Genomic DNA, 19,607 nt, shown 5'->3' with positions numbered 1-19,607 from the left:
CAACTGCCAGGCCCCAGCATCGGCCAGCAGCCCACCTTAGGGAAGGGAAAGGCCTTCCACTTGCACCTCTGCTGGCAGGTTTTACACACTCGTCATTCATTTCTGCAGCGGCTATCTGCTGTGCAGACACTAGGGTGGGTTAGAGAAGCATCCTTAGGAAAGCTGCCTGTGAACGCTTTCCGCATCTAGGCTCACAGGTGGTACCTGTTACCTGTTCGGAATTACCTGGTCTTTCCTATAGTCTTTTACACCAATGCAGTAAACAGTTGCCCCCAGTCTCCGAGACTCTTCAGCCTAAGAGAATGAAAGTGTTGAGTATAAATCACCAGATATGTGGAGCAAAATACTGGTAACAATGGACGGGACTCACTTCCATCTTGGTCTCCTCAAAAGGGAATGGGAGCAGAGTTCCATCAGTCAGAGCGAGAATCACGACGGGAGCCTTTTTTTCTGCAGAAGAAGCATGCAGTAGCCTGATCAGTAAAGGCACCCAGAGTGACTCTCCGCAGGCTGCTGGAGCCACAGCACTGCTCCCCACACTTCCTCCTCCAGAGGAGAGGCACCCGGCCCGAGCACCCACCATCAGGGTTGCCTGGAGGGCTAGCAGCCCAGCCCTGGAGGGAGAAGGGGCCTTAGCCAGGACCCACAGTGCAGACGCAGCACTGAGCCCTGCTCCAGCCCTTCCTACTGAACCGTCACTATGACCAGACGTACAACCTTTGCCCTGAAAGGTAACTCCAGCTCTTCACTGGACAAGCATCAGCCTTTCAGATGAGCGAAGGAATGGACAGCCAGACTCGACTGTACCAGATATCCCATAGCGCAGTGAAAGCTTGGCCCTGGCTCAGGGCAGCACCTGCAGAAAGTCCTGCTGTATCTGCGGGCCCAGGGGTCCAGAAGGCAAGGTAGAGACTCTCGGGCTGCGGATCCCATGCCCAGCTCAGTGCCTTTCCCCACCAGGCCCACGCTTCATTCCTGGCAAAGGCTACAACCCTACAGTCTAGATGAGATGGTTCTGGGCAGAGCACAGCCTTCTCCAGTGTTGGAGACACAGTCACAGGGTGACATCAGCCAGAGGGAAGGAACTGAAGGGAAAGGAGCCAGGGCCAGAAATGTGATGGAGACAAAGTGTGGGCAGCAAGAGGGAAATCCAGCACTTTGTTCTAAAATCGGAATCTTGTCTGCTCTAGGTCCCCTGGCTTTTCTGTTTCCTCGTTCAGGCAGCCCAAGTGTAGGTCGAGCACCTCACAGTTACCAAGAACCTAGAGGATATGTGCATAGCCCCATGCTGTTCTGAGAACACCACTGGGGATGGTTTTCATCCTCACTGCACAGAGGAGGAACCCGTGGCCCAGAGAGGACAGCGCCTTGCTCCAAGAGTCAATGCTAGGAAGGGGCCAATGAGGGTCTGCACCAGACCTCCCTGAGGCCCAGCCCTGGCTCTGTCCCCACACCTGCCCACAGTGAAGTCACCAGGCCGCTTACCTCTAGCGTTTTCTTGTTCAATCTGCTCATTTGCCTGCAAGGAAATGAAGGAGAGTTGGGGGAGGGCAGTGAGAGGGCCCAGGAATGCTCTAAGTACTCCATAAAACAGAAGTCCTCAGAGCTCTAGTTTGGTACCTTTCTAAGTCCTTCCTGCATGTGCGTGGCTCCGGAAGGCACTACATTCTGCAGTTTAGCAAGATTCTCACGTATTTCATTTCTGAAAAAATCAGAAAAGGGGTTTTGGTGGTATGAGGTGTGGATTATTCAAAAGAGCCCCAAGCTAACCCTTGTGCAGTGTTGGTGGGAATGCAAACTGGGGCAGCCACACTGGGAAACAGTATGGACGTTCCTCAAAAAATTAAAAATAGAATTACCATATGATCCAGTAATTCCATAATGAGGTATTTACCCAAAGAAAATGAAAACACTAATTCAAAAAGATCTCTGCATCCTCCTGTTCATTGCAGCATTATGTACAAAAGTCAAGATATGGAAGCAACTCAATGTCCAATGATGGATGGATAAAGAAGTTTGGTCTATGCATTCAATGGAATATTATTCAGCCATAAAAAAACCCATGAGATCTTGCCATTTGCAACAACAGGGATGGATCTAGAAGATATTATGCTAAATGATTAAGTCAGATAGAAAGATAAATACCACATGATTTCACTTATCTGTGAAATAAAAAAACAAAACAAAGAAGCAAACAAAGAAAAAGCAGAAAGAGACTCATAAATACAGAGAACTATCTGATGGTTGCCAGAGGGGAGGGGGTTGGAGGGAGGGCTGAAATGGGTGAAGGGGAGTGGGAGATCCCGGCTTCCTGCTGTGGAATGAAAAAGTCACAGGGATGAAAGGTACATCATAAGGGATATAGTCAATGATATTGCAATAATGTTGTATGGTGATAAATGGTAGCTACACTTGTGGTGAGCATAGCATAACATATAGAATAGTCAAATCACTATGTTATACATCTTAAACTAATACAACTTTGTGTGCCACTTATTCTTAAAAAAAAAAAAAAGGAAAGAAAAGGAAAATAAAGCAGCCCCAAGCTGTCCTGGAGCCACTGTGCAGTGTGTAGACCTGTCTGGCTGGGACAGGACACAAGTCAAGTAGCCTGGTCATGACCTTCTGCCCTCTGTCTTTGATATTTACAGCCTTGCTCAGGCCTCCTCTGTCCCCCGTCCGATGAGCATAGGGTGGGAGATGCTGCTTTGCTGGTCCCATGGGTATGGCCTGGTTTTCTCTGCACTCGTCACTGTCTCAGGCACAGAGTCCTGGGGAAACCCCAAAGCCCTGCCTTGACCATCCACGGTGAACGTGGGGCACACCCATGGATGTGCCACTGTGAGTCCCCACTCACGATGTGACTGGCAGGGCTGCTAGAAGCTACTGGGTCCCCCAGGAAGGCACACTACCCTCCAACAGGTAAGGCTGAGTTTGGAAAAGGTCATCCTGATGATTGATACATCTGCCTTGTCCCATCCTCCCCTGCCCCAGACCCCTGAGGTTGACTCGGTCCCCCAAGCTTCTTCCCCTCTGGATTGCCAAAGGAAGTAGCGAGCTGCTTCATGAGAGCACTAGGGATCCTGTGTTCATGGGCTCCTGAAGAAAAAGCCACAGGCTGGGGAAGCAGCCCTGAGCGTGTCCGTGCAAGTGGATAAGCAGGGATCCCCTAGCTGCCACGGGTATGTGGCCAGACAGCCGCTGCGAAGACAGATTTCACAGGTGGGACTGGGACACAGGAGGGGCTGGGGGCTTAGGTTCAGGCCAATCCCATGAGATGAGTGGAGCTGGCACAGCCAGACTAGGAAAGTGTGGACCCTGAGAAGGCTTCTCGCTGTGGGGAGTGGAGATGTTGCTGTGGGGGGAGACCTGAGAGCCCCAGGTCCGGCCCTGCCCAGCTCAGCCCAGCCCAGGAGGTGAGGTCTGGTACCCGTGCCAGTGGAGGCCAAACCAGGCACTGCCCTTCCACCAGAAGCACTCCCCGTCCTCTCTCATCACACACTGGAAGATATGTATTTTGTGAGAGCACCCCCAAGTATGGGGAACTCTCAGCTCTTCCCAGTGTCTGGCCCAGAAGCCCCAGGCCAGGCATTGTTCTGGCCCATAGGCTCCCCTCCTGGGAGTGCTGCCCTTCCAGTCTACTCCCAGCTCTGTCCATGGAAGGGACACCAGGCCCGTTGTCCCCTAGCAGTCTCTCTTAATACATGTGTCCTTAATACATGAGTCCTTAATACATGTCTCAACTCCTTGGAGTCCTCTATCTCTTCCATGTTGTCATCCTCCTGGCCAACACCCTTGGGGGTTTCCTAGCCCCTGTGCCACCTGGCTTCTCCAGCATCCTGAACAAACCCCTCTTGGACTGTATCTGCTTAGCCTGTTCGATCTTAGCAGAAAGGGCTCAGAAAGCACCAAGCAAGGTCCTAGCGTTGGTCCTACATTCTCTGCAGACCTTCCAGAGTCACACTTGTATCGAGTAACATTGTCCCCTCCTGGAGCCCCTTGCATGCCTGGGCCCACCTGGGCTCTCAGCCACAGGCCTCCTCAACTCCTAGGCAGTGGGGCACATTCGGGAAAGCCCAGTCCCAGGCTGAGTCCAGCTACAGTCAAGATCCTGTGGGTTTCTCAGGAGCTGGCAGCCTTAGGGCCCTGATCTGAGTGTGAGTTCTCTTCCCAGCTGCACATCTTGTGCCATACCCAATTTCACATCTTTTCCACTCCCCTGGGCATCACTGCCACTCCTGAACCCTCGCCTGGGGAGGACGTCATTATGTTCCCTGTCCAGAGAGGACCAGGAGGCCCTCCCTGAGCCCCCACATAGCTTCTCACATCTGGATCCCAAGCCCAGAGGGAGGAGGCAGAGGTCTTCCTCTCTCCAAGGGGAGTTCCTCCACCAGAGCCTCTTGTCCAGCAGCCTTGCATCTCTCTGCTACCTGCCAGTGTCCCTCCCAGTGTTCCTTCCAACTCATATGCACTCAGGTCTCTCTGTCCTAAATGTATAACCACACATATGCACAAATCCGTGCCTCCACTAGTGCTTGGAGATGCAAGCCCACTCCCTGCTTGTCTTGGAGTTAGACATGAGAGTACTGTCTCCATGTACTGACACCAGGACACCCCCTCCCCTGCAGGCTGGTTGTTCTTGCTCACCCTGCTGCTCCTGGCTTCTCTCCATGGTGCTGAATGGCAGATCTGTGACTCAAATTCTGGGGTCCATCCAGTCCTAAGGATGTTCAACCTCTCTTTGCTGCTTAACTCTCTCTGAGTTGGGTTCCAGTCAACTGTGCCCTCAGGAATCTTAACTTCCCTAGTCAGCTACTCAGAAGCTCCATAACTCCCTACTTCCAGGCTTTTGGGAAAGCTGTGGGGCCCACCATGACCCACCTCGGATTTGGGCATGTCATGCCTTCCTCAAGCTTGATGTTCAGAACCCCACTCATGGGCTCCCCTGTCTCAGACCCACCAAGGAAGCAGGATCCCCTTCATTGAGACCATCAATAATTAGATATTACTCATCCTTTTCCTCCCTGCTTATGACATTTTTCACTGGCACCCCCACTGGCTCAGGGCAGAGAGAGACACATGACAACAGATCTTTAATGCAGGTCACTGTTTGTAAAGGAACCACACATCTGCTTGGTACAATCCTGGGAGTCCTCACAGCCAGCCTGTTCTAAGAACAGGGAAGAATGCAGAAAGAAGGACTCAGGACAGGTGAAAGGCAGGGCTTAGGGGGCGGAGAAGATCTAGTAGCACAGGTCGACCAATGTCAGAACAGCAGGGGGTCAGAGAGGGTTGGGGAGCCAGAGCTGGGAGTCATGGTGCCCAATGAGGGGAGCCCAGGCCTGACTAGCTTGCACTACAGGAGTTGGCTGCCTACTGTGGTCTTGGAGAACCCATTTGCTCCCTGGCTCTGTCTGCAGTTTTACCCATTGGGCTTGCCTTGGGGGTCAACATGTCACTTACTTGTCTGATGTGATTTTCATGAGGGTGTGGCCATCTGTGGAGTAGGTGATGAAAGATATCCGCACTTTTGGGCTGGGAAGGAAGCATGTGCTTGTGAGAAGTCATAGAAACAGGCTCAAAATGATGCCAATGAGAAGCCAGGGAGGGGTACATGACAGTTTCCCTGCCCCCATCCATTCTTCTCCTTTGGGGCCCATTTCCCAAACCTAGAATTTCCTATAACTTTAGTAAGGAATTCTGAGGCCTGTAAGACATCTGGCCTTTCTGGAAGAGTGTGCCAGAATGACATCTTGATCCACCCTTACACTCACAACATCCTAGTAGTGTTTGTCCGTCTGTCTGTCTGTCTGTCTTACGTGCACGCACACACACACAAACACATACACACACACAGATGCACTCACACAGGCAGGTACTCACACAGACAGCTGCATGAACAAGGAGATAGAGAAACATCTGTACACTTCTGCAGGAGTGTCTCCTACCTGGCCTCTCTTCTCTAACATTGTTTGGAACTTCACTGTCCTTCCTTCCTTGCATGTCTTCCCCCACCTCATCTCTCCTCTCAAAGAAATTAGTTTCCCTCTTGGCAACCATTCATCTACATCCCTCCCTTTCCTGCTCCTGGCCATTGTCTTCTGGTCTGCTGACCTTCATTATCCTTGGCTAAATTGGTACCATAGGTCCCTAGCTGAACTCCCTACTGCTCTTGGCTCTTGTTCCCACTCATTTTACCCATTTCTGTCAGACTTTTCTCCTTGACGCACAACCTTGATCATGTCAGACCCTTAAAGAAGAATCATCTGTAGCTCCCTATTGTTCACAGCACAAAATCTAGGCCCCATGACCTGGCACTATGAGCTATTATGGCCTTGGCTCCAAGCCAACATGCCCATCTTCATCTCCTAGCCCTCTCATGAGATAACCCTACTCTGCAGCCAAACAGACCACTTACTCCACAAGAAGTCTCCTTGACGGTTCTTGTTACCCTGTCTTTCCTATCCATCAAAGCCTAGTTAATATCACCACATCTTCTGGGAAACCATCCTTGGAATTAAAATTCTTCCTTTTTCCTTAAGCTTGTCATATAAATTCTTTGTCTTTTTCTTTTGGCCCCTGCCACCTTTTAACCAGGTGTTTAATTACTGTGTTGCTGGTTTTTCTGTTTCCTAATCTGTTAGGTTCTCAGGGCATTATTACTGTGTCCCCAGTAATATGGCCTGATTCTCAGGCAGGAGCCAAGTAAAGTTGCTGAGACCCTTGGAATCACTGTGATCTGTCCTTTCCTGCTTCAGAACTTCACTCTGTGCTCTGTGTTCCTGACTGGAGGGACTCCCAATGCCCACTGAGTCTAAACAGCTCTGTACTGTGTCTGGCAGAAGAAAACACCCTATTAACACAGAGAAGCCATACTTATCAAACTTCTTGACCAAATCTTCCACCATGTTGTAAATGTCCATCCAGTTGTTGTTCACACTGCCCGACCTGGAAATGAAGAAACATGAGTTGGAGAGATGACTCACATCTGTTGCGTAGGAATAGTTCCTGCCTTCTCGGCCTTCCTACAGGCCCTTTTGCAAGCTCCTCACCCCTACTCTCCTCAACATAGCCAAAGCCTGCCACACACTGTTCAGTGACCTCAGTGGGTCATCAATGTGAGTTGTGGGAAGATTGTCTAATGAGACCTGTGTGCTAGGGACTGAGGAACTTTCAAGGATGAGGGACTTCTGGTGGCAAACCAGAATGTTTGGTCATGCTAGGTGGTGCTGTTGGACAAGAAACGAGGGAGGATGCATTGGTTGGTAAAGCCTCCAGTGATTCTGATTTGTTGGCTCTCCTGGTTGCCCATTGTCTCCCAGATGTCTGCTCCTCCCCTGACCCTTAAAGGTGTGTGTGGTTGGGTGGGAGGCAGAGCTCACTGACACCACATCCCAACAAAATGCTCCTGGCTTTTTCTTTATATCATTTCTTCTCTCTACTCTAGACTACATCCAAAACTATCAATGGGTGGTTTCTAATGATGTCAAGATTATCATTCATGGAGCATGTATATACCAGGCCTTTTACATGCATTATTTCCAATTCCAGAACAACCCTATGATATCAGCAGTATTCCCATTTTGCAGATGAGACTCACAGGTCATGATATTTGCCACAATATCAATAGTGATATGGATCTGAACCCATACCAAGCTTCAAAACCCATGCTCTACCCATTGCACTAGGCAGATCAGGGTGAGTCTGGCTGAGTAGGACAATTGCTGAGTAGGAAAGTACTATGCTCTGACAATCAACCCACAACTCAGACTTTCTTTCGGAAGCTTCCATGCTAAAGTGCAAGACAACTTCCTTAATTAATGGAAACCCTGTCCACTCTCCTCATTACTTTTCTCTCCTGTTTTTCCCCTGAGTGAAGAGGATCTTCCAAAGATGATTTACAGGAAACAAGAATCTTCAACTCACCCACTTACTCTGGGGAAGTTTCCAGTTTGTGATGATTTTGAAGAAATATTTAGACTCCAGAAACCCTTGGACAAACATGAGTGCTCCTGGATAGTGGAAAACACTGCAGGTACTACAGGTATCTAGGAAGGAGGCAATATGGAACAGCAACTATGTGGGTTTCCAGCACACAGAGCTCCAATCATGTTCTCATGTCTCACTCTTAAATGAGAATGAAGATGATCAGCAGACATTTGAAGATATCTCCATCATTGCAGCTTGAGGTCAAAACACCCTAGTGATATAACTATGTTGGAAGAATGGAGAGGATGGGGAAAATCATGTGGGGAACCTGATCTGTAAGAAAGCTAAATTCTCTTCCCTCATAATAAGGAGTCAATAGAGAATGAATAAATCTCACACAGCAAAAAACAGCATCAGTACTAGCATGGTATTAGAAACAGCATCATAATACCAGAAGAAAAATCTGTAAAATGACAGATAAAAAAACAAGACCCAGCTAATTGTTGCCTACCAGAGACTCATTCAGCTTTAAAGACACATGTAGGTCCAATGTGAAGGGACTGAAGGTATTCCACACAAGTGGAAACTGAAAAAATTGTAGTTATACTTATATCAAACAAAATAGACCTTAAGCCAAAAATGGTAACAGAATCAAAGAAAGTTATATAATGATAAAAGGATCAAGATGATCCTTTTACAAAAATTATAAATATATACATACCCAACATCTGAGCACCTAAATATATTAAACAATACTAACAGTTCTGAAGGGAGAAAAGATAACAACACAATAATAGCAGACAACTTTAATACCCTAGTTCCAGCAATAGATAGATCATTTTGATAGAAAAGCAACAAGGAAACTTTGAAATTGAATCATGCTATGGCCAAGTGGACTTAAAAGACATATATAGAACATTTCATCCAACTGTTGCAGAATGCACATCCTTTTCAAGTCCACACAGATTATTCTCTGGGATAGAGCCTATGATAGGACACAAAATAAGTCTTAGCAAATTTAGGAAGATTTAAATCATAGCAGCTATCTTTTCCAATAACACGGAATAAAAACCAACAGGAAATCTGGAAAATCTACATATATGTGGAAATTAAACATACTTTTGCATGACCAATGGGTCAAAGAAGATGAGAATGGGAAAAAGAACCGAATAGGAGAAGAAACCCTTAAGACTAATGGAAATGGAAACAAATAGAAAAACCTATAGAATGCTACAGAAGCAGTTCTGAGAGGAAAATGTATAATGAGAAATGCATGTAGTAAGGAATTAGAAAAATATCAAATAAAATATTTTACTTTACATGTCAAGGAACTAGAAAAAAGAAGAACAGATGAACCCCAAAGTTGGCAGAAGAAACAAAATAATAAAGGTGTTGAAATAAATGAATTTAATTTAAATTAGAAAGAGGAGATACTGCAACTGATACTACAGAAATACATAGAACCATAAGAAACTACTCTGAATAATTATATATCCACAAATTAGATACCCTAGAGCAAATGGATAAATTCCTAGAAACATACAACCTGCCAAAACTGAAACATGAAGAAGCATAAAATCTAAATAGACCTATAGACCTCAATAGATCTGGTAAAGAGATTGAATCAGTAATCACAAATCTCCCCAAAGAGAAAAGCCCGAGACCAAATGGTTCCATAGGTTAATGTGACCAAACATTTAATAAAGAATTAACACCATTCCATCCCAAACTCTTCCAAAAAATTGAAGAACACTTTCAAACTCATTCTATGAGACCTGCATTACTCCAGTATCAAAGCCAGACTAATACTACAAGTACAGATCAATATCCTATATGAATATGGATATAAAAATCCTCAACAAAAAAATCTAGCAAACTGAATTTAGCAGCATATTAAAAGATTTATATTCCATGACTAAATACAATTTATTTCCACAATGGAAACATGATTCAATGCAAAAATCAAACAATGTAATTAACAGAACAGAATATAATAGGCTTAATAGATCAAAAAAACAAACTACATGATCATTCCAATTGATGTAGAAAAAGCATTTGATAAAATCAACATACTTCCTTCATAAAAACACTCTTTTTAGGAATAGAGAAAAGTTCTGTGGTAAACCTAATAAGGGCCATATGTGAAAAACCCACAGCTAACATATCAGTAGTGAAAGACTAAAAGATTTTTCTAAGATCAAAAGTAATACAAAAATGCCCAGTTTCATCATTTCAGTTTGATGGAGTATTGGAAGTTCTAGCTAGACCAATTAGTCAAGGAAAAGAAATAAAGGCAAGCAAATTGAAAAGGTAGATGTAAAATTGTCTCTGTTCTTGGATGATATGATCTTACACTTACACGTAAAAACACCACATAGATTCCACACACAAAAAAACTGTTTGACTAATAAAAGAAATCAGCAAAGTTGCAGGATACAGAAAAACATATAAAATCAGTTACATTTTGATATACACTAACAATGAACATTCCAAAAAGGAAATTAAGAAAACAAATCCATTTACAATATTATCAAACAGAACAAAATACTTATGAGTACATTTAACCAAAGAGGCAGAAGATAGTACACTGCAAACTACAATATGCGGCTGAAAGAAATTTAAAAAGACACAAATCATTGGAAGGATATCAATATTCATGGACTGGAAGACTTAATATCCTAAAGCTGGCAATAGCAGCCAAGGCTATCTATGGGTTCAATGCAATCTTTCTCAAAATCTCAACAATTTTTTTTTTTGCAGAAACCGAACAATTCATCCTAAAATTCATAAAAAATCTTGGGGTTACTCAGTGGCTTGGTTGGTTAAATGCGTAGCTCTTGATTTCCGCTCAGGTCATGATCTCAGGGTTGTGGGATCAAGCCCCGTGGGCTCTGCCCTCAGCAGGGAGTCTGTTTGAGATTCTATTCCTCTGCCCTTCCCCCTACTTGAGCTCGCATGCACCTGTGCACATGCTCTCTCTCTCATTCTCAAATAAATAAATAAATCTTTTTTTTTTTAAAGATTTTTATTTATTTATTTGACATAGAGACAGCCAGTGAGAGAGGGAACACAAGCAGGGGGAGTGGGAGAGGAAGAAGCAGGCTCCCGGCGGAGGAACCTGATGTGGGACTTGATCCCAGAACGCTGGGATCACGCCCTGAGCCGAAGGCAGACGCTTAACGACTGCGCTACCCAGGCGCCCCTCAAATAAATAAATAAATCTTAAAAAAAAGTCTTGAATAAAAACAAAGTTTGTGGACTCACATTTTCTGGTTTCAAAATTTATTACAAAGCTACAAGAATCAAAATTATGCTAAGTGAAATAAGTCAAGCAGAGAAAGACAATTATCATATGGTTTCACTCATTTATGGAACATAAGAAATAGGAAGATCAGTAGGAGAAGGAAGGGAAGAATGAAGGGGAGGTAAACAAAAGGGGGAATGAAGCATGAGAGACTATGGACTCTGAGAAACAAACTGAGGGCTTCAGAGGGGAACGGGTGGGGGAATGGGATAGGCCAGTGATGGGTATTAAGGAGGGCACGTATTGCATGGAGCACTGCGTGTTATATGCAAACAATGAATCATGGAACACTACATCAAAAACTTGGGATATACTGTATGGTGACTAACATAACATAATAAAAAATATTATAAAAAATAGTGTAGTACTGGCATAAAGACAGACATATAGACTAATGGAATAGAATAAAGGGCACAGAAATAAACCCTTGTATATATGTTCAATTGTTTTTTTAACAAGGATGCCAAGACCATTCAATGTGGGCAAGGACACTATTTTCAACAAATAGTGTTGGTAAAATTGTATGTCTACACGCAAAATAATGTAGCTGAGCTCCTACCTTATGCCATATACAAAAATTAACTCAAATGAATAAAAAACCAAAATGCAACAGCTAAAAATATTAAACTTTTAGAAAAAATTACAGAGGAAAAGCTTCATGATGTTAGATTTGGTAATGGTGTTTTGGATATCACACCTAAAGCACAGGCAATAAAACAAAAAAATAGATAAACCAAACATCAAAATTAAAAACTTTTGTGCAAAGGATACTTTAAAAAAATGAAAAGATAACCCATAGAATGAGAGAGAACATTGGCAAATCGTATATCTGAAAAGGGATTGATATCTAGAGCATATAAGGAATTCCTACAACTCAACAATAAAAACCAAACAACTCAATTCAAAAATGGACAAAGGACTTCAATAGGCATTTAGCCAAAGAAAATATACAAATAGAAGATGGTGGAGGGGTAGGCGACCCTAAGTTTGTCTGGTTCCTCAAATACACCTAGATAGTTATCTAATCATTCTAAACATCTGAGAAATCAGGGGCGCCTGGGTGGCGCAGTCGTTAAGTGTCTGCCTTCGGCTCAGGGCATGATCCTGGCATTCCAGGATCGAGCCCCACATCAGGCTCCTCCACTAGGAGCCCGCTTCTTCCTCTCCCACTCCCCCTGCTTGTGTTCCCTCTCTTGCTGGCTGTCTCTCACTAATAAATAAATTAAAAAAAATAAATCTTTAAACATCTGAGAAATCAATTGAAGATCTGAGAAAAAAAATGCTGCAAGTCTACAAGAAGAAGAGTGACCAACTTTTGGAAGGTAGGAGATGCAGACACTTGAATCCAGGGTGAAATAGCTGAGGATACTGCGTGGGGAGGAGCGTGCTTGAGGAGGGCTACCGCAAAGTATTATAAGCGGTGCAGTGTAAAATCAGAACTTCTAGAAGTGTGCTATAGTGGGGTATGTCCCTGGCTTAAATGTACGCAAATGGCAAAGCAGGGTGGAATCCCAGGTGTGACAGTGTGACCTTAGGATCCCCAGGGTCACAAGAAGAACAGGGGTGCCCGAGTGTGGCAGAGTTCCCAGGCATCAGAGCGAGGAAGCTGACTGAGAACAGCAAGTCTAGGTGCCGGCTTTCTGCTCTGTGATACCTTAAACTGCGAACCATTGAACAGTTGTGCAACTGCTTTCCTGGGAGGGGTCCAGAAAAAGGCAAAAAGTGAGCCAAGACTCTCCCTTCTCCCTTGGAGAGGAATAGCATGAGTCCGAAAAATTTGGAGTTTTGAAACTCAGTCACGTGCCAGATAAAAACGCTCAGTCACAGGCTGGGTGAACACAGAGTTGCGACAGAAACCAGGGAGACGAGTGATTGACTACTTTTCTGTGAGGGCTCACTGAAGACTAGGGGGAGTGAGCTTTCAGCTCCAGAACTAGAGAGCAGGGCCCATCAGTGCTGAAAGCCTTCAGGGAGGAAAACAGCACCGCAGACTGGAGTCCAGAGTTGCTGACACGGAGCCCTAACTCCCTGCACACTGCAGGTGTGGTTTTCCACCAGGGCCAGTGCCCCTGAGAATCAGTGCAACAGGTCCCTCCCCTAGAAGACCAGCACAAACCACTGTCTTGCACCAAGTTCACTGATCATAGAGGGCTGCAGAGCTTCAGCTCTTGGGGAAAACAATATACAGCATTCTTGATATTTTTATTCTTTAGTCTTTCAGTATTATTTTTTTCAGTTATTTTCTTATTTTTTCAATTCTTTTAAAGTTTTTATTTATATTTATATGTTATATATATTTATTTTTCATTTCCTTTCATGTATTTCACTTTATATTATGTCTTTCTTTCTTATTTTTGAATCTAGTTTCTTTTATTTTTATTTTTTTATTTTTTATTTTTATTTTTTAAAGTTAAATTCAATCAGCCAAGGTATAGTACATCATCGGTTTTTGATATGATGTTCAATGATTCATCAGTTCAATATAACACCCAGTACTCATCACATCTTGTGCCCTCCTTAATGCCCATCACTCAGTTACATCATTCCCCCACCCCCACCCCCCCACCCAACTCTCTTTCAGCAACCTTCAGTTTGTTTCCCGGAGTCAAGATTCTCATATAGTTTGTCTCCCTCTCTGATTTCTGGCCATTCAGTTTCCCCCCACCCCCACCCTATTGTCCTCTGCATTATTTCTTATGTTCCACATATGAGTGAAACCATATAATTGTGTTTCTCTGATTGACTTATTTCAGTTAGCATAATTCCTCCCCCCCAGCCCCTGTTCCATCCATGTTGATGTAAATGGATCTGGTTTCCTTTAACAAGCAAACTAAAACACACCCAGGATCTGTTTTTTTGTTTTTGTTTTGTTTGTTTGTTTTGTATTTTTTTTTAATCATTGTTGTTATTGTTTTTTCTCTTTCTTTCTTTTCTGGACAAAATGACAAGGTGGAATAACTCACCCCAAAAGAAAGAAGAGGAGGTAGTACTCACTGCCAGGATTTAATCAATACAGATATAAGTAAGATGTCTGAACTAGGATTTAAAACAACAATTCTAAAGATACTAGCTGGGCTTGAAAAAAGCATAGAAGACACTAAAGAATCCCTTACTGTAGAAATAAAAGAACTAAAATCTGGTCAGGCCAAAATTAAAAATGCTATTACCAAAATGCAATCCCAAGTGGAGGCTATAAAAAAGAGGATGAATGAAGCAGAAGAAAGAATCAGTGATATAGAAGATAACATGATGGAAAATAAGGAAGCCAAAAAGAAGAGAGAAAAAAAAAAACCTATTAGATCACAAAGAGAGACTTAAAAAACTCAGTGATTTTATAAAGCAAAATAATATCTGGATAATATGGGTCCCAGATGATGAGGAGAGGGAGAAAGGGGCAGAAGGTTTATTTGAACAAATTATAGCTGAGAACTTCTCTAATCTGGGGAAGGAAACAGGCATTCAGGTCCAGGAGGCACAGAGAACCTGTCTCAAAATCAGTAAAAATAGGTCAACACCCAGACATATAATAATGAAGCTTGCAAATTTCAAAAATAAAGAGAAAATCCTGAAAGCAGCTGAGGGCAAGAGGTCCTGAACCTATTAGGCAGACACATAAGGTTGGCAGCAGACCTGTCCACAGAGACCTGGCAGGCCAGAAAGGACTGGCATTATATATTCAACATGCTAAATGGGAAAAGTATGCAGCCAAGAATACTTTATCCAGCAAGGCTGTCATTCAGAATAGAAGGAGAGATAAAGAGTTTCCAGGACAAACAAAGACTAAAGGAATGTGTGAACACTAAACCAGCCCTGCAAGAAATATTAAAGGAATCCTGGGAGCCCGAAAGTAACAAAGAGAGAGAGAGAGAGAGAGCAAGAGTGAGCAAGAGAGCCCCAAAGTAGCAAAGACCAGAAAGGAACAGAGACAATTAACAGGAACAGCAAATTTACAGTTAATACAATGGCACTAAATTAATATCTTTCAATAATTACTCTGAATGTAAATGGGCTAAATGCTCCAATCAAAAGACATAGGGTATCAGAATGGATAAAAAAAAAACGCAAAAAAACAAGACACACTGATATGCTGCTTATAAGGGACTCATTTTAGACCCAAAGACACCTCCAGATTGAAAATGAGAGGTGAAGAACTATTTGTCATGCTAATGGACATCAAAAGAAAGCTGGGGTAGCCATCCTTATATCAGACAAACTAGATTTTGAACCAAAGACTGTAAAAAGAGATGAAGAAGGACACTATAACATAATAAAGGAGTCTATCCAACAAGAAGGTCTAAGAGTTGTAAATATTTATGACCCTAACTTGGGAGCAGCCAAATATACAAACCAATTAATAACAAAATTAAAGAAACTTATTGATGATAAATACAATAATATTAGAGGACTTTAACACCTCACCCACAGAAATGGACAGATCATCGAAGCAGAAGATCAACAAGGAAACAAGGGCTTTGGATGACACACTGGACTAGATGGACTTCACAGATATATTTAGAGCATTTCATCCTAAAGCAGCAGAATACACATTCTTCTCCAGTGCTTATGGGACTTTCTCCAGAATAGATCACATACTAGGTCACAAATCAGGTCTCAACCAGTACCAAAAGACTGGGATTTCTCCCTGCATGTTTTCAGACCACAATGTTATAAAACTTGAAGTCAATCACAAGAAAAACTTTGAAAGGACCACAAATACATGGAGGTTAAAGAACATTCTACTGTAGAATGAATGGGTCAACCAGGAAATTAAAGAAGAATTTAAAAAGTACATGGACGCAAATGAAAATGAACGCGTGACAGTTCAAAACCTTTGGGATGCAGCAAGCGCAGTCCTAAGAGGTAAATATATAGCAACACAGCAAGAGATGTTTCAAATACAAGACCTAACACTTTACACCTAGGAGCTGGAAAAAAGAAGAATAAATAAAGCCTAAATCCAGCAGGAGAAGAGAAATAACAGAAATAATAAAAATTAGAGCAGAAATCAATGATACAGAAATAAAAAAAAAAAAGAACGAACAGATCAATGAAACTAGGAGCTGGGTTTTTGAAAGAATTAACAAGATCAATAAACTCCTATCCAGACCTTATCAAAAAGAAAAGAGAAGGACCAACATAAATAAAATCATGAATGAAAGAGGAGGGATCACACCCAACACAAGAAAAACAAACAATTGCAAGAGAATATTATGAGCAATTATATGCCAACAAATTAGGAAATCTGGAAGAAATGGATAAATTCCCGGAAACATATAAACTACCAAAACTGAAACAGGAAGAAATAAAAAACCTGAACAGACCCATAATAAGCAAAGAAATTGAGTCAGTAATCAAAAATATCCCACCAGAGTCCTCCTACCCCCAACCCTAATGCCTAAGAGAGAAATCACCATCCCCCTGGGCTGCGCCAAATATCATTGAGGCAAGACCTGCTCAGGGCAATTCAGAAGTCCCTCCACCAGACAGTGAGGAGGGACTCATTCCAGTGGGCAGAGTGGCTGCCAGCTCCACTGGCTTTGTTTAGAAGCTGGTGGCTGGGCACACATTGCCCCCACCCCCAGTCATCAGTCTCCATGGAGAATAAGAGCCTGGGATGCTACAATCAGGGCACAGAGGAAGCCTGAGTACTGTCATCTCCACCAGCCTGGGGGCTACTTCATCCAACTTCCAGATCTCACCCCCTTCCCAGGAGACAGAAAGTGCAAATGTCTTCCCTGCTCAACATCCCAGGGTGGTTTTGAGGATGATGGAAGTGCAGTGAAAGGGTACTGGAAACCAAAATATGCTTCGATGGTATTATTGACTGTCATACCACTGATAGTATTGACCCAGTAAAGTTCATTCTCAACCCAACAGACAAGTTGGAAATGGAACCAAGGCAATGTCTCCAATTTCTCCCAGCATGAAGATCCATCCCCTTTCCTTTTTTGAGTGCCACAGGGTGTCTAATGCACAGTCCAGCTTCCCAGGACAACACCTGGTCAGACCTAGCTGTTCTGGAAGGGCACACAATCTGGAATGTGGTCTCCAAGTGGTTGAAGAAAGAAGCAAAGGCCTTGGCAGGAAAGCAAAGGATGTTCTAAGCAGTGACACTCTGAGAATGCCCAACGGAAGCAACAGGGCAATCTCTCTGGCAGAATCCATGTGGTGAAAAACAACACAAGCAAAAACCCACACAGACAGAAATAGAAACTCAGCGAGCTTCTAATAACTGCTGAGAACCTTCTAGCAATCACCTGGCCCTTCAGGTGTTTAAGGGGTATGTAGGTCACAGATCCTGCCCATGTCAGAGGAGGGACTGAGAGCCACTCAGAAACCATACGGTGGCCTTTTCTCCTTTCCAAAAGGAAAAGTCCCAGAGAACAAATTTTGGGGGCATTCCTTCTGCCTCAGGAGCGAGGAGGCTGCAGAGGTTCCTTGGGTCTGACCAAGACTCCCCCTCCCCTCCCCTCAAGGAAGCTGGCATCCCCTTTGTCCGTGTCTTGCCCATATTGACCTCAGGGACCGTGCTGCCCTTGGGGCACTGGGTAGGGCAGGAGGGCCACTCACTTGTCCAAGACGAAGTAAAGATCCAATTCGCTCTGGCAGGTTTTCGACTCTTCTGCGCGGGTCTCCTGGGAATAGCGGCTCGGGCCGCTGTTGGGCTGGAGGACTTTCCCATGAGGTTGGAGGTGGTGGTGGTGGCTTTTCCTGCTCTGACCGGGGTCATTCAAGTCTCTGGAGGCATGGATGGTGTGCAGGAAGCTTCTGGCTTTCAGCAGTGGAGGTGGCAGGACCAGCAGAAGGAAGAGTGCGGGGCCTGGCAAGCCCAGGCTGCGGCTCCCCATTTTCTGGGCCACCCTCGTGGCACTGCTGGATGCTGGCCACTTCAGGTCACCTCAGGTGGCTGCCTCCGTGGACTCCTCCCGTGCCAAAGAGGCCTCCGCCTCTCCAGCCCTTTCCCAAGACGCACTTCAAGCCTCCACCTCCTACCTGCCCTTTGGGCGGAAGAGACAAGTGGCTGGCTCTGGGGTGATGGCCTCACTACCTGCACAGCCCTTCCCCCACACCCCCGGGGCAGAAGGCCTTGTTATGATGGACAGGAGGGTTGGCATGGTGACTTTGTGACCTGCAGCTCTGCTCAGGGTCCTGCCTGCTGACAACCCCGGGCAGGACTCCTGGGATCTTTGGCCAGGGTGGGGTGGGCTGGGGGGTGTAAGATGAAGCTGCTGTTTGTCCCTTATCCTAAACCCTCACAGGTGGCCATTAAAATCCTCAAGATCCTGCTTTATTATAACTCAAAGCAGGCAGCTGAGGTGGCTTGGATGGGGACATCCCTGCAGGTGAGGAGGTCCAGGAACTGGGAGACTAGAGTACAGTATTGGTCATTGGTATGAACACTGAAGCCACCCATGGACATGGAAGGATCTAGAAGATCTAGAAGGTTTGTGCAAGCATTCCAAAGTCCTTTGTGAATGAGGGACATTCCGGTTATGTACTGCTGTGTAACAAACCACCCCCAAATTAGTGATATAAAACAAGAACACACTTCCTTTGTGCACAGTGTCTGTGGATCAGAAATGCAGAGAGGGCTGAGTGGGGATGGCTTGTCTCTGCTTCATGGAAAAACATGGAAAATCCATTTGCTCTTTCATATAAATTTTAGAAGCACTACTACATAAATTTCATATAAATTTTAGTAGTTCTTCTTCTTCCTCTCCTTCTCCTTCTCCTTCTCCTTCCCCTTCCCCTTCCCCTTCCCCTTCCCCTTCCCCTTCCCCTTCCTCTTCCTCTTCCTCTTCTTCTTCTTCTTCTTCTTCTTCTTCTTCTTCTTCTTCTTCTTCTTCTTCTTCTTCTTCTTCTTCTTCTTCTTCTTCTTCTTCTCCTCCTCCTCCTCCTCCTCCTCCTCCTCCTCCTCCTCCTCCCCCCCTCCTCCTCCTCCTCCCCCCCTCCTCCTCCTCCTCCTCCTCCTCCTCCCCCCTCCTCCTCCTTCTCCTCCTCCTTTTTCTTCTCCTTCTTCCCCTCCTCCTCCTCCTTCTCCTCCTCCTTCCACTTCCTTTCCTCCTCCTCCTCTTCTTCTTCTGAGGACCTCTTATTTTCATGTAGATCATAGGCTTGCAATTTTTCTAAATTGATTCTAGAAAACTTTACACACTGCAGCCTCTGAGAACAGTAGAAGCTGATATTGCTTGGGCTATACTTTCAACATGTCCAATTTCGAATTCAGATTTGCTATTGGCCATTTGTTTTAGTTGACTGATCTTATGAAAAGTCTCCCAAACTTCTTAATACTTGATTATAGTAACAGTAAATATATGGATACTTTGGTCAGATTTGAATCTGCCATCTGGACTCCCAATATCAGTGAACCTGG

At 44.4% G+C, this 19,607-nt stretch overlaps 1 protein-coding gene across 1 annotated transcript in view; it reads right to left on the bottom strand.

The window, feature by feature from the left end:
- Nucleotides 1-18,081, bottom strand: part of ANTXRL (ANTXR like) — a 38,095-nt gene extending 20,014 nt beyond the window's left edge. The window contains exons 1-7 of the mRNA XM_048219022.1: nucleotides 17,804-18,081; nucleotides 6,877-6,948; nucleotides 5,464-5,535; nucleotides 1,621-1,702; nucleotides 1,486-1,519; nucleotides 371-450; nucleotides 226-294 (exon numbers count right to left, since the gene is read on the bottom strand). Coding sequence (XP_048074979.1) covers nucleotides 226-294; nucleotides 371-450; nucleotides 1,486-1,519; nucleotides 1,621-1,702; nucleotides 5,464-5,535; nucleotides 6,877-6,948; nucleotides 17,804-18,081 — 687 coding nt within the window. The remainder of the gene's footprint in view (nucleotides 1-225; nucleotides 295-370; nucleotides 451-1,485; nucleotides 1,520-1,620; nucleotides 1,703-5,463; nucleotides 5,536-6,876; nucleotides 6,949-17,803) is intronic.
- Nucleotides 18,082-19,607: the final 1,526 nt, after the last annotated feature.

This window comes from Ursus arctos, unplaced genomic scaffold, assembly GCF_023065955.2.
Source record: "Ursus arctos isolate Adak ecotype North America unplaced genomic scaffold, UrsArc2.0 scaffold_7, whole genome shotgun sequence".
Taxonomy (NCBI): Eukaryota; Metazoa; Chordata; class Mammalia; order Carnivora; family Ursidae; genus Ursus; species Ursus arctos.
Note: the sequence above shows the minus strand (reverse complement) of the source record. Positions and strands in the feature narration are given on the sequence as shown.